Source organism: Hypanus sabinus, chromosome 22 (assembly GCF_030144855.1).
Source record: "Hypanus sabinus isolate sHypSab1 chromosome 22, sHypSab1.hap1, whole genome shotgun sequence".
Taxonomy (NCBI): Eukaryota; Metazoa; Chordata; class Chondrichthyes; order Myliobatiformes; family Dasyatidae; genus Hypanus; species Hypanus sabinus.
In genome coordinates, this window is record NC_082727.1 from 55456547 (window position 1) to 55471404 (window position 14858).

General features: G+C 40.8%; 1 protein-coding gene across 8 annotated transcripts in view; it reads left to right on the plus strand.

The window, feature by feature from the left end:
* Positions 1-5019: 5019 nt before the first annotated feature.
* LOC132379637 (arginyl-tRNA--protein transferase 1) overlaps positions 5020-14858 on the plus strand; it is a 153458-nt gene continuing 143619 nt past the window's right edge. For 6 of the 8 annotated variants that reach the window (XM_059947795.1, XM_059947800.1, XM_059947798.1 and 3 more), the window contains exons 1-3: positions 6220-6350; positions 10808-10871; positions 12395-12457. In XM_059947795.1, the coding sequence (XP_059803778.1) occupies positions 6254-6350; positions 10808-10871; positions 12395-12457 (224 nt within the window). In that variant the 5' untranslated portion in view covers positions 6220-6253. Of the gene's footprint in view, positions 5375-6219; positions 6351-10807; positions 10872-12394; positions 12458-14858 lie in introns of those variants that run through there. The other 2 variants (XM_059947802.1, XM_059947797.1) reach the window with 2 other exon arrangements.

Genomic DNA, 14858 nt, shown 5'->3' on the forward strand with positions numbered 1-14858 from the left:
CCTGGAGTGGGTTCTTCTGAAGGTGTTCCAGACTAGCAGGCAACCACTTCATCAGTCAGCTTTGTTATGCAATAAACCTGAAAAAGAAAAAAAGATTTTGAGCAACAAAAGGCTGCAGATAAGTCATAAGCTTTTATTTTTGCATTTCTTAACCATAGTTCTGTAGTATAATTTTGTAATCATGTTAAAGCTTCCTTCCTGTAATAATCTTGAGTCGGTCACCAAACAGCACAAGTAAGTTTTCATTATTAACGCACTTCCAACATACCAGTAGTTCAAAACAATCAATATTTTCTTGCATCCAATAAAAATATTATACCTCATCTTTCATACTAACAATCCTATTCTCAACTTTCATCAATATGAATTTTTGCTGTATTTTCCAGGTCTTCATAATGTTTTAATCAGTTCATTGTGATAACTTCCCCATGCACATATCCTTACAATTTTTCATATGCTTCAGATTGCTACCAGAAAATACTAAAACCGTTCTTGTGTCTACCTGTATGTCCCATTTTTAAATGTAGTCTCAAGATAATATATTTCAGAACTGAGATGTGGATATTTATCAACTTGTTTTGCTTCTGACTTCTGAAGCTCTGTTCATTTTAATAAACCTGTATTTTGTAGCTAATATGTATACATTTATTAAACATGGTTAATACTGTATAAAAATATCACATTCTATATTAGCAGATTTTTCTAAAGAGACTAGGACTTCTCTTCTGCACCAGGTTCCCATAGCCCTAAGTCCTGTAATTCCTTACCCAACAGCTCAGTTAGAAGTATTTTCACTAGAAAAACTGCAGCAATTTAAGAAGGTCACTGACGACAATCTTTTCACAAGCAATTTATGGAAGCTTTTATAGTGATGACAAATCCCAAAAAATAAGAACAAATACTTCTCTGGGGTTCAAATCCTTTCAAAATCTGGTACAAAAATAACCAAAAGAGTAAGTTTAAATGACTTTGTAACTGGTGAAAGATGGAATAGAATTCCACAGCACCTCTACTTTCGTAGAAGTTTATTAAGATTAGGCGAGTCATAAAACCATAGACATTGGAGTAGAATTAGGTGATTTGCCCCACTGAATCTGCTCTGCCATTCCATTTAAAACTTTAAACTTCTATGGATGTATGGTGGAGAGTATGTTGACTGGTTGCATTGCAGACTGGTATGGAAATACTAATACCCTTGAACAGAAAAGTAGTGGATAAAGGTAATCCATCATCAAAGACCCCACCATCCAGGCCATGCTCTCTTCTCACTGCTGCCATCAGTAAGAAGTTACAGGGGCATCAGGACCCACTTAGCCAGGTTTAAGTATAGTTATTACCACTCAAACATCAGGCTCTTGAACTGGTTGGGGGGAGGGGGGAAGATAACTTCACTCAACTTCACTTGTCCCATCACAGAACTATTCCCACAACCTATGGACTCACTTTCAATGGCCTTTCATCTCATTCTTGATATTTATTTTTATTATTTTTTCTTTGATTTTGCATTTGCAGTTTGTGTTTTGAGCATTGATTGTCCTTTTGAGTGTGGTCTTTTGATACTATTGTGTTTCTTGTGTTTAATATGAATTCATCCAAGAAAATGAATCCGGATTGTATATGCAGACATATATGTACTTTAATAATGAACTTAATTTGAATTTTAGAGCTTGAATGCTCATTTTTGGGATTGCAACTTAATGCAATGACAACCACGGCATGCTGCTACTGTGCTAAAGTAAACCAAGAGATCTGAGGCATTCATTTATCCCACAGGGACAGTCATTTGGAAGCCAGAATACTGGATCGTTAATTCTGAAATAAACATCATGAAAAGAGAGCCCTTCCGACTAGCCATTCTTAAAGAATACCAGCCAGTATAGTCCAAGTGATTCTATCCTGGTTCAGAATCAGATTTATTATCATTAATTTATTTGATATAAATTTTGTTTCATAGCAGTAGTACGGTGTAAAAGTATAGAAGTTTCAATAAATTACAAAATAAATAAATGCAAACACAAAGGAATAACTAAGTGTATATGGACCATTCATAAAACTGATGGCAAAGAGGAAGCTGTTCCTAAATCATTGAGTGTGGATCTTCAGGGTCCGGTGCTTTCTCCCCATTGGTAGTACTGAGAGCATGTCCTGGATAGTGGGAATCCTTAGTGATGGGTGCTGTCTTGCCGAGAATTATAGACTTGAAGATGCCCTCAATGCTGGAGAGGGTCATGCCTGTGATAGTGCTGGCTGAGCCTTCAACCCTTTCCATTGGAGCCACCATACCAGGTGGTGATGTGACCAGTCAGAATGCTCACCATTGTACATCTTTAGAAATTTGCAACAATCAAAAATCTTCTCAAACTCCAAATGAAGAAGAGCTGCTGGACTACCTTCTTTGTGATTGCATCAATGTGTTGCACCCAAGACAGATCCTCCAAGATGTTAACTTCCAGGAACTTGAAGCTGCTCACCCTTTCCACCACTGACCCCTCAATGAAAACTGGTGTGTGCTCTCCTGACTTGTAATTACCAATCTGTACTGATTGTGGTCTCTGATACAGAAGTTGAGGATCCAGTTTCAGAGTGAGGTACAGAGGCCCAGCATTTGAAGCTTGGTGATTAATACTGAGGGGATGGTGGTGTTGAATGCTAGGCTGAAATTGATAAACAGCACCCTGATGTATGTTTTGCTGTTGTCTAGTTGCTCCAAAGCAAAGTGGAGCGCCAGTGAGATTGCCTCCACTGTAGACCTGTTCTGACAGTAGGCGAATTTATTGGATCCAGGTCCTTGCTCAGTCAGGAGTTAATTCCAGCCATAACCAATCTCTCAAAGCACGTTATCACAGATGTATATGCTGCCAGGCGATAATTATTGAGATGGCTCACCCTGCTCTTCTCATACACCAGTTTGATTGCTGCCCTTTTTGGAGCAGGTGGGAATATCAGACCACAGACTAAAGTTGCCAATGAAGATCCTTACTTCAAATTTTACTTTGAAAGTGAAGGATGCCTGTTTTAATACAGAGTGGCAATTGCTCATCCACCACCTTGGCAGACCCAAAGACAATTGGAGGCAAGACTGTTCTATGGATTTATCACACACAGACCGGTGGATGCACCTGTTGTCCACACCACTTCTCCCTCATGTTCCCCTATTCCTTTTCACCTCAGACCATTTATAAACTACCCTTTCTTTTTGTCACTAGTTGTTGGACATTTCCTGTTCCCCAAGGGATGTTGGCATCCTTAATGTTGCCTTCCACCACCTGGACTGTTCCTGAGTCATTCTTTTCCCTTGCTGTGGCTGCCACCCACCCTTGCCCTTCACTTTCTCAAGGATTATTCAAATGCTTTGTGACTTTCCTTCTAGACCACTGTCAACTGACACTCCTCACTCCTCAAAGTTTTAAGGGACTGCCACCCTTGGTTCTTTGAGGGTCAACACTCCAAACACAGCCTTCTCCAGTTGTGCCTGCCAAGGACAGTAGCCTTGCGGGGCATTTCTCCAAATCATCAGTAAGCTGCTAAATGTTGCTTGCTGTCAGTAAGTTACTGCCCAGTGCTGTACTGGGACAAGATGATGAGTACTGCAGCTAGATTATGCAAGAACTAACTTAGGAGGACCTTTTTTGTTAAATCGTTACTCCATGTTATTTTTTTCATGGAAGAACAATTAACTTTAATCAATATTTATAACACGGTTCTAAAAGTAATCCTGCTGAAAAAGGCTAGTGCAATAATTATGATTTATTTGCATTTAAAATATGACAAATTTTATTCTCCGACTACAGCCAAGTTGATCACCTTTTGCAAAATAGTGAAGGAAAATTTCACTTCCCAGTCAAGAAGGAAAATAATTGATACATTCTTATAGATCAAATTTAATTGTTGACACAATGGAAGAGAATTTAAGTTACTACCTGACATCTTGAAAGATGAGAGAAACTCTGCAGATTTTTTTTGAAGGTAGTGAATGGAGAACTGACAAACCTTATAGTTCTATTACCAAAAAAACTCCTCATTTTAGTTCTTTACATAATTAGACAAAATTAGTCTACAAAGAACAGCATTTTTATAAACATGAGAAAATCTCCATATGCTGGAAAACACAAAAAAACGCTGGAGGAACCAAGAAGGTCATGCAGCATCCTATGGAAAAGAATAAACAGTCAACGTTTGAGACCAAGACCCTTCTCTTCAGGACTGAGAAGGAAGTGGGGGGGGGGGGGGAGATGCCAAAATAAAAAGGTGGGGGGGAGGTGGAGGGAAAGGAGTCCAGCTGGAACATGACAGGCGAAGCCAGGTGGGTGGGAAAGGTCAGGCTGGAGAAGAAAGAATCTGATAGGAACAGAACAGTGTACAATAGAAAGGGAAGGAGGGGTCTCGGGAAGCAATAGGCAGCTAAGAGAAAGTAAAAGGCCAGAATAGGGAATGGGGGGAGAAATTGATATTCATACGATCAGGTTAGAGGATACCCAATGGAATACAAGGTGTTGCTCCTCCAGCCTGAGAGTGGCCATAGATTGACACAACAGAATGGGAATCAGAATTAAGATGTTTGGCCGTGATGGTATAGAGGTGCTCAGTGAAGCACTCCCCCAATTTATGACGGGTCTCATCAATGTATAGGAGGCCGCGTTGGGAACACTGGACACAATAAACACTCCCAATAGATTTGCAGGTAAAGTGTTCCAACTTGTCGATCCACGGCCTCCTTGTGTGCCAAAATGAGGCCACCCTCGGTGGAAGAGCAAAACCTTGTATTCAGTCTGGGTACCTTCCAATCTGAGGGTATGAGTATCTCTCCTTTTGGTGAACAAAATTCCTTTCAACACCCCCACCCCCCAATCTGACCCTTTAGTACTGCTCACCTGCCGATCACTTCCTGGGTCCCCTTCTCCTATTATCAATTCTCCTCTCATCAGATTCTTTCTTCTCCAGCCCTTGACCTTTCCCACCCACCTGCCTTCACCTATAACCTTTCAGCTAGCCTCCTTCCCTCCCTACCTCTTTATTCGGGCAACTTCCCCTTTCCCTCTCAGTCCTGAAGAGGGACTTGTCCCGAAACGTCGTCTGTTTACACGTTTCCATAGATGCTGCCTGACCTGCTGAGTTCCCCCAGCTTTTTGTGAGCGTTTTGAGAAGCGTGCTAAAGAAGCGCTTGCTTTTCAAACGTAACAGTTTTGCTGGTAGTTGGTACATGACGTTATTTCCTCGAAAAGCCTTCTGAAAGACAAATGTAAAAATAAAGGTACTTCGAATTGAACGACTTCAATCCAACGACACGGGATGTGTTCAATCGTGGAATTTAAGGGCCTGAAGTCCGATTATGACTGTGGATACTGTGGCCTAGTCGACGGAAAGGCATCTGTGGGTAAGTTAATGGTTCGCTAAAAGCTACGAGTGGGCCACACTCGGTGGAAATCTAGACTGGAGCCACACTTGTGAACGATCCGTGCAGGCCTGCCAGATTGCTCGGGTAATACTTTTACAGTACTTCAGGGTCCAGAACAGTAAAATAACATTTCAATCCATCGTAATTAATGTCCGTTTAATAATACACAAACTCCAGCATGACGCAGGATTTTGAGCTCTAAATTCGAAGAATCCTATTGCGTCAGCGGAGGACCGGGTTTTACTTCTGCTGAAGCGGTATTACATTTAAAGCTTACACGATATATAAAGCACAGATTGATCACAGAAGGTGGACATTGGGTAGGTTACTTCCGTGCAGACTGCAACTTTGCATCGCATCAAAACACAATCATCAGTTAAATGCATTTAAGTTGAGAGGTTCCCGACCACTTGCCACAATGTATTTTGCAAATAGTGTAATACTTGTTTTCGTAAGTCTTGGTTTTGCTCGTGTCTAAACAAGGCGGGTAAAATTAAAACATAGTAAAACAACCGAGGCCACTCGCAGCCCCGGCGCGCTCCCGCACCGATGACCCTTCGTTGATTGGCAAGTCCGTAGGCGCGCGTTTGCTGTGTCTCCTCATTGGTTGACGGATGACCAATGATGCTGTCCCTTCATTGAAAGCCGGTGAGAAGGTGCGCGCGTTCCCATACTTTCTTATTGATTGGTGGGCGAGTGGCCTACTCTTCATTGGTTGTCGGGTGGACAGCGTTGTGTCCTCATTGGTTGTCGAGTGGGCAGCGTTGTGTCCTCATTGGTTGTCGGGTGGGCAGCGTTGTGTCCTCATTGGTTGTCGGGCGCGCGCATGCTGCGAGCCTCGAAACAGCTGTTGAGATCATGGCTGCTGGCGGTCTAAGTATTGTGGAGTATTTCACAGAAGATGAAGGATATAAGTGCGGCTACTGCAAGGGTGCCTCCAGCAACTACTCGAATGGTGAGCGAAAAGTTGGGGCAATGATGATTTGATGTAGTTAACTAGGCCGAGCGACAAAAGCGAGGAGAGTGTTTATGTTTCGAGGCTGAACTGAGGCCCGTTTCCTCTTCTGCAGCTTTATGAGGTCAAACAAACAAGTAGTCTCGCAGGGATACGGCTGCTATTGTTTCACACGGTCCTCCCTAACTTTCTGTAGTGAAGACGTGCAGAGATTGTGGAAGGTTTTAAATGTCCGGAGTGAATTTTTAAACGATAAATGATTGCTGTACTGCAGTATCCTATCTAATAACATAATGATATTTAGATAAAATTATCTGCCATCTGAAAATGCTGGAAATACTGTGCAAGTTAGGTCATAAATGGGAAGAGAAAGAGTTAAATGTGTCGGGGATGAGCAGTACTAATCATACCAATGGAGATTAATAGGCTTATAATGGATGTCAATAACCAACCACCTCTGGAGATGGAGACAGATTCGGAAAATGAAGGGAAGGCTGAGATGTGAAGATGAGGGCGAGGTGGAAATTGGCATCAAAAATAATGAAACTGTTGCGTTCAGTGCATTTTTTTTCTATCCCGTTTCCTATAAATACTATTCTATTCTTCTGGTCCCTCTGAATTTGTTGTATTTAATCCAACGATAACTTTTATTGTGGAGGTGCCTCTGAAATAGTTTATTTTTCTTTTTGAACTGTGGCTTCCCTCTAATATTGTTTAAAAAAAAGCTCTTGACTGCATCTCTTCCATTTCCTATGTGTGACCTTTCCACCAGGACAGAATGAGGTTAAAGTCTCCTTGGTCTTCGTCTCCCATCCTACCAGTCTCCACATTCAATAGATTATTCCACGCCATTTCCTTTTCTTTCAAAGTGATCACCCCACGAGGCACATTTTCACTTCCCTTTGTGTTCCTTTTGTGACTTCACTCATTTGTCCCACCCATTTTTTTTTACACATCTTTCTCTTGTACCCATAGGTGACATAACACTTATCCTCTTTCTCCTTCTTCTCCCACCACACAAGTACACAGTCTTTCCAGGTAAAGCGGTCATTCTCTGCTATTTCCAATCGAGTGTACTAAATATGATGGTCAGATTGTGGCTTCCAAATGCAGACTGAGTGATCACTTTGCAGAAAAATACATGTATTTCATCTGCATTGCTGATCCTATTGCCTACTATAAATTCCCACTACCACTCTCGCTCTGGCCTTTCAGTCTGTGTCCTCTTGCACTGTTAGTGAGGCTCAATGAAGCTTGAGTAATTCCCAAAGATGTGTGGGTTGGCAGGTTAATTGATCTCTGTAAATTACCCCCGCCCCTGTATGCAGGTGAATGGTATAATCTGGGCAAGTTTATAAGAATGTGGGGACAATCATAATGTAGTGGGACTCTTGGCACACTTAGCACAGACTCTTTTCTGTGCAGTAAATCTTCTATGACTGTGAGCCTTAAAGTCAGCTACATCTGTGGAGTGGGGAAAAGCTAAGATAATATTGCAAGTTGGCTAGCTGGGGAAATTTAAAAAATCTGCATTTGTTGAATTCCATGTTGACCTCCAACTGCAGCAGTGTTAGATCAGATGCTATTCCTCAAGTTTACATTGAGCTTTGTTGTAACAAGAGGCCAAAACAGGGGAAGTCAAAGTAGGGACAGGGTGGAGGATTAAAATGACATGCAGTTGGGGCCTCAGGGTCGCCCATGTACACTGAATGGAAGTGTTTTACAAAACACTCAAACCTCCCCCCTCCCCCTCATTTGTGTTCATTTTTTTCTGATGTCGTGACCACAGGATGCAAATCTTAGCTGATAAAAGGAGTTCAGTGGCCGCCTCTACTGCCACAAGAAGGCCTCTCTTAGGTTGGAGGAGCAACACCTCGTGCTCTGTCTGGAAAGCCCCCAACCTGACAACATGAATATCATGAACATTGATTTCTCCATCTGCTAATTTTTCAGTCCCCCCCCCCCCCTCTTCAATTCCTCATTCTACCTCCACTTGTCTCTAGAGCAAGGACAGGACTCCCCATGTCCTCACTTTCTATTTTCTCCAGCCTTTATGTATCTGCAGATGCTGGAAATCCTGAGCAACACATACAAAATGCTGTAGGAACTCAGCAGGTAAGGCAGCATCTATGGAAATATTTCTGCGCAAGACCATTCATCAGGATTGGAAAAGGGGGGGGGATGACAAAGCCAGAATAAGAAGGTGGGGGTGGAGAAGGTGATAGGTCAAGCCAGGTGGGGGGGGGGGGTGAAGTAAGAAGCTAGGAGGTGCGAATTCGAAAACTAAATGGACGAAGAAGGAGAAATCTGATAGAAGAGAAGAGTGGACCATGGGAGTAAGAGAAGGAGGAAGGGCACCGGGGGAGATGATAGGCAGGTCAGAAGAAGAGAAGGTAAGTGAAGGCAGAGTGGGGAATTGCTGATCTTACTTCTATTTTCTACAGACATGTTCAGTCAAGTTTCAGTTTTATCCTGTCATGGGTTTGCCTGTTCTCAGATACTCATCAATAGGACCAATTCACTTTAATGTGACTGTATCATGGTGCATTGGTATTGCAGAAGTGATCAATTTCTTTAGGAATTCAAAAGCATATTGTGAGTGTTAAAAATGCCAGGCCTAAGAGAATTAGATGTCGAAGGTAATTGTTGCTGAACTTATCTCTGTATTCACAAGTGTGTTCCAGTTTCCCAGATTTCCAAAGCAAATACTGAATTCAACAATTTCAAACAACACACACAAAATGCTGGTGGAACACAGCAGGCCAGGCAGCATCTATAAGGAGAAGCACTGTCGACGTAGGGTCTCGGCTGGAAACGTCGACGGTGCTTCTCCTTATAGATACTGCCTGGCCTGCTGTGTTCCACCAGCATTTTGTGTGTGTTGTTTGAATTTCCAGCATCTGTAGATTTCCTCGTGTTTGCTCTATGGATTCAACAATTTCAGGTGATCAGCTCTTCCCAGTTACATCTCTCCTGGTGCTTTTTTTTCCTTCTCCCAGGACCCTTTTTTTTTACTTGCACTGCATTTCCTTTTGTTATTTAATAATTCCGCTTTTGTAGATATTTCCTGTCCTTTATCTTTCTCCATCTTTTATTGAAATATGAATGATGTATTTACAGTGCAAAAGTCGTAGGTACATTGTAGCTAGAGTGGCTAAGACTTTTGCACAGTAATGTATTTATCGATGTGGAGCAGAGAGTGAGTTTGTAAATCTGGTGTGAGCAAAGGATGTTGGGAATGTTGAGGGTGGTACTTTGTGGGAGGAGTCTGGGACAGGTGGAGAAGGAGTGCCAGTGGTGCAGGTGCAGACACCCAACCCTGAGGCAGATTTATTGATCATTATGGAATGTCTCTCTGGTGCTTCCTTCTTCCTCCTGTCTCACTTCCCCTTTTCCCAACAATGACTCCCCTCTCTCTGCCCACTTCCTACACTTTATCATCACTCTTACACATCACAAAATTTTTTTTGCAGCAGCAGTGCAATGCAATGTGTAAAATTACAGTACTGTGCAAAAGTCTTGGGCACCCCAGCTATATATAAATGTGGCGAACTCTTTTGCACAGTACTGTACCTCTCCACAGGTACTTCAAATTTTATTTATGTTTCAATTTTCCAACATCTGTCCGAAACATCCACTGTTTATTAATTTCCATAAACGGTGCCTGACATGCTGAGTTCCTCCAGCTATTTGTGTGTTGCTTTGGCGTTCATGATCTGCAGTATTTTGCTTTTGTATCGAGGAGGGCTTGGTCATATCGGGAAGACAAATGGTTGATGAAATTTCATGGAGTTGTGGGAAGGATCAGAGGCAAAGTGAACTAAATAATGCAGTTTCAGAATGAGTATAAGAAGAGACAGAAAAGGCGGTAGACAGAAAAATTGTTGAAGGTATCGTTGCACTTTGATTTTGTTAATAGAAAGAGGAAAATGCAAAATGATGTCAACACAAATCTCAGCTCTAGCTGGAGAACTATATTCAGGATACCACACTTTAGTATGAATACTACAATTTACTGGAATTGTATGGTTGCCAAGGGACTTTACTTGTGTGGGGAGAACTAAAATAGATCAGGGAAACCAGATAGTGGTGTTTACAATCATGAATGGCTTTAATACAGCAAACACCTGAAAGAATGCTTTTCATTGCTTAGAGGCCAATAACTGGCAGGCATTTATTTATGGTGATTTATTCAAGTTGATGACAACGGCTAATTTTCTACAGAGTTCTGGGATGAGAGATGCTGAATGAAATCAAGTGGATATCTTTAGAAAAGACTGAGCAAATTTCATTCTATACATTGTTTTAACAGAGCTTGCTTACCAGCTTTTGTCTTTGTACTAAATATGTAAATTTGCTAAGTATTTTTAAATCTGTACTATTAGTGTAATTAAAGGTGTTCCATATGATCATCTGAAGGGAGAATTGGAGGAAATTGAAATATTTCTCTGTTGTAGGTATGTGGGCTCATACTATGACTGTTCAAGACTATCAAGATCTAATTGACCGAGGTTGGAGGAGGCAAGTATCTCCTTTGTGTAGTTGTATAACTCTAATCTGTCACTCAGAACCACAGCCAAGAAGGGCAAGCTTGTATTTAAGTTCTTTGGTGAACTTGTTTGTGAAGGAGGGAAATAATTTGAATTTGCACAAGGAGTTTGTACGTTCGCCCGGAGACCATATGGGTTTCCTTCCATGGTCCAAAGATGTACTGGGTGATAGGTTAATTGGTCATTGTAAATTGTTCTGTGATTTGTATAGGATTAAATCAGGGGATTGCTGGGTGGTATGGCTTAAAAGGCTAAAAGGGCCTATTCCACCCCGTATCTCAATAAAATTAAATAAAATTTTAAAAAGTATATTGTGCATATTTCCAATGTAAACTTCCTTAAAGGAGAAATATGTAATCAGAGCGGTTGTTCCTCTGTTCTGTTGATGTTGCTGGAGTGCTATATGTGACTTCTGTTTTTTTTAAGGCAAAGGAGCAGAAGTTGGCCATTCGGCCCATCAAGTCTGCTCCGCCATTTTATCATGAGCTGTGCCATTCTCTCATTTAGTCCCACTCCCCTGCCTTCTCACCATAACCTTTGATGCTCTGGCTACTCAAATACCTATCAATCTCTGCCTTTAATACACCCAATGACTTGGCTCCACTGCCGCCCGTAGCAACAAATTCCACAGATTCACCATTCTCTGTGTGTACTTGATTAAAGTTGTGCTGGAAACCCAAATAAGGTCACATTACAGGATATAATCAAGACAGAAAAGAATGCAATGTGTTTACATGGGTATGATTAGGTAAAGCCGAATTTTGAAGAAATAAGTAAACAAATGATTTCAAATCTTTTGTTTTGTGAAAGCACTAAAATAGAATTCAAAGTCTGTCCTGAGCCTTTAGGCGCATCAGGCCAGTGCTTATGCCAGTTTCTGTGGCGCGAAGTGACTGAAAGTACAAGACTCTTCCCCCCCCCCCCCCCCCCGTATAGGACGCCAGTCTATCATGAAGTTACCCCCGAATATTTTGCCGGTACCCATTTTCAGCTGGGTGGACTGGAGCAGTGTGTGGTTAAGTGCTTTACTCAAGGACACAACACAGCTGCCTCGGCTGGGGCTCAAACTCATGACCTTCAGATCGCTAGTCCAACGCCTTAATCACTTGGCCACGCGCCACAAAATAGAATAGCTTCTTGGAAATTTGAGGTTTAAGAGAACTATAAAAAGCTCAAAGTTTGATCATTAAAAGTAGACAAAGTGTGAGTGCTGGATGGTAGTCTCTGAGGAAGTAGGAAAAAAGACTTCAGAATAAAACTCATCCTTTAATATATTGCTCTGATGCAATTTTCTTATCTCATTTCTTATTAATTATAAAATTAAAGGGCTATGTTAACTGATTTATACTGAACTTGTATATCTCCACAGTGATGAAAACAGAAGTAGTGTAACTAATCCTGGTAATGGAGTGATGTATATTTAATTATTCAAAATATCTGTATTTGAATTTAATTTATGCCAGTATGCTGATAGGAAATTTTTAATCATTTTAGGAGCGGTATGTACGTTTATAAGCCTGTTCTGAATCGAACATGTTGCCCTCAGTACACGATAAGGTAAGGATCATGCTTGACTTCAGGTAAGCACATTCATTCTAAGTGCTAGAGTAGGGGTTCCCAGCCTTTTTTTTAAATGCCTTGGTCTCCTGCCATTAACCAACAGATCCATGGACCCAGGTTGGGAACCCCTGTGCTAGAGAGTTTCTCCTTGTGAAACTTTAGAGTTGGTACTTAGAGAAATATATGATGCCACTTGGTATGCAATAGGCCACCTCGTAGTTTATAACAATAAAATTGAGCTCAGCATATGGTGGTTTGTTTTACTCAATACTCTTGTTCTTTGATAGGGGAGGTTTTAACTTGTTAGAGTTACAAGCAAATTATAAAAGGGCAGAAGAAGCACTAAGTTATATTTTTGGTTTACAGTTCATGCAGGAGACATACAGTATTAACCAAGTTCAATGAGCTGCAGGCACAGCTAACTATCTGTGGTTATAGTGGCAATAAGAGATGTAGCAAAACAAAAAAAGGGCAGTTGTGACTAAATATTCCTGGATACAAGGTTTTAGGGTAGGATAGGAAAGGAAGAGTGCTTGGAGGTGGAAATAAGTGTGGCAGTATTAAGGAAAACATTACTCTGCTAGAAAGAGAAAGTATCCTGCAGTAGTCACAGAGAAAACCTGGAGATGAATAAAACCATGCAAGTAACTGAAGGTTGGAAAGATTTCTGTTTAGAATTGAGAATTTAATAGATACACTTACTCTATTTTACACATGCTTAACTTGTTTTAGAAGGTTATTGTGGTATAAATTGCAGAGAAATCGAAATGTGCAAAAAACTGGAAATAGTGGGGAAATAATGAATGGTCCATGAATGCTATCTCACTATTTCTCTTTTGCACTATTTATTAATTTTAAAAATTTAAATTTGCACATTTTTATGAATTGCACTGTCGCAAACTTAAATTTCTTGACTTATGTCATTGATAATAAGCTCAATACAGTTTCTGATCCTGAACTTGTAACTATGTAGGTGTGGACATGGATGCTAATAATATAAGGGGCAAGGAAGTGAAAAGGTTTCAGAAAATCATTCAATAGAACTTTCTTGGTCACTTGGCTTCAACAAAGAAGTTGGTATTGCTGGGGTTCTGAAAATGAGTTGAGCCTTTTGGGGAATTGTCAAAAAGGGTGTAAGATTTTAATAGTTTTGGGAAGAAGATATGGACAGTGAAAGGACTTAAAATTAGAGATATTCCAGTTACAGTTTGATGTTCATGCCAATGAAGGGAGTAGGGAGGTTGGAGTTTTGTAAATGAGTGTAAACCAATAGAGGAAGGAATGTGTGTACTCTGCATTAGAGCCATGCAGATGTTCAGAATGGAAAAAAAAAGAAAATAAGAGGGGCAAAGATGGAAAATGTGAAAAGGCTCCCAGTAACTTTTGAGTCCAAGATTATTCGATGGGCATGTGAATATTATGGGTACTGTAAAAGGAGAATGGTGCCAATTAGATGTAGAGGGCATGGCTCAGGTACTAAATTCATAATTAACAATATTTGTCACCAAGGAGGGTGACGCTGCCAGCATCTCAGCAATGAAGCATGCAATAAGGATTCTAGATGGGCTAAAGATTGGTGATTAGCACTTGATGGAATGGAAAGCAGCACTTTAAATCACATGGTTCAAATGGGAAGTATCCTTAGTATTAAATGAAGTGAGGAAGGAAATTGTGGTGGGTGTGATCGTGATCTCGGTCACATTTATGGGTTAGTTTGTGAGTGTGGTACAGGATACTAAAAACCTAGTTCAAAAAAATTTTAGATAGATAGGTCATCATTACCTCTGCTGGGAAGTATTGTAGGAGTAGTAAACAGGAAAAGAATTAGTGAGAGGTTGCAGAAGGATCTACAGTTAAAGTCAGAAATTTACATACACCTTAGCCAAATACATTTAAACTCAGTTTTTCAGACTTCCTGACATTTAATCCTAGAAGACATTCCTGCCATAGGTCAGTTAGGGTTGTTACTTTATTTTAAGAATGTGAAATGTCAGAATAATAGTAGAATGATTTATTTCAGCTTTTATTTCATCACATTCCCAGTGGGTTAGAAGTTTACATACACTTTGTTAGTATTTGGTAGCATTGCCTTTAAGTTGTTTAACTTGGGTCAAATGTTTTGGGTAGCCTTCCACAAACTTCTCACAATAAATTGCTGGAATTTTGTTCCATTCCCCCAGACAGAACTGGTGTAACAGTCAGGTTTGTAGGCCTCCTTGCTTGCACACGCTTTTTCAGTTCTGCCCACAAATGTTCTATCGGATTGAGGTCAGGGCTTTGTGATGTCCACACGAATACCTTGACTTTGTTGTCCTTAAGCAATTTTGCCACAGCTTTGGAGGTAGCTTGGGGTCATTGACCATTTGGAAGATCCATCTACGACCGAGCTTTAACTTCC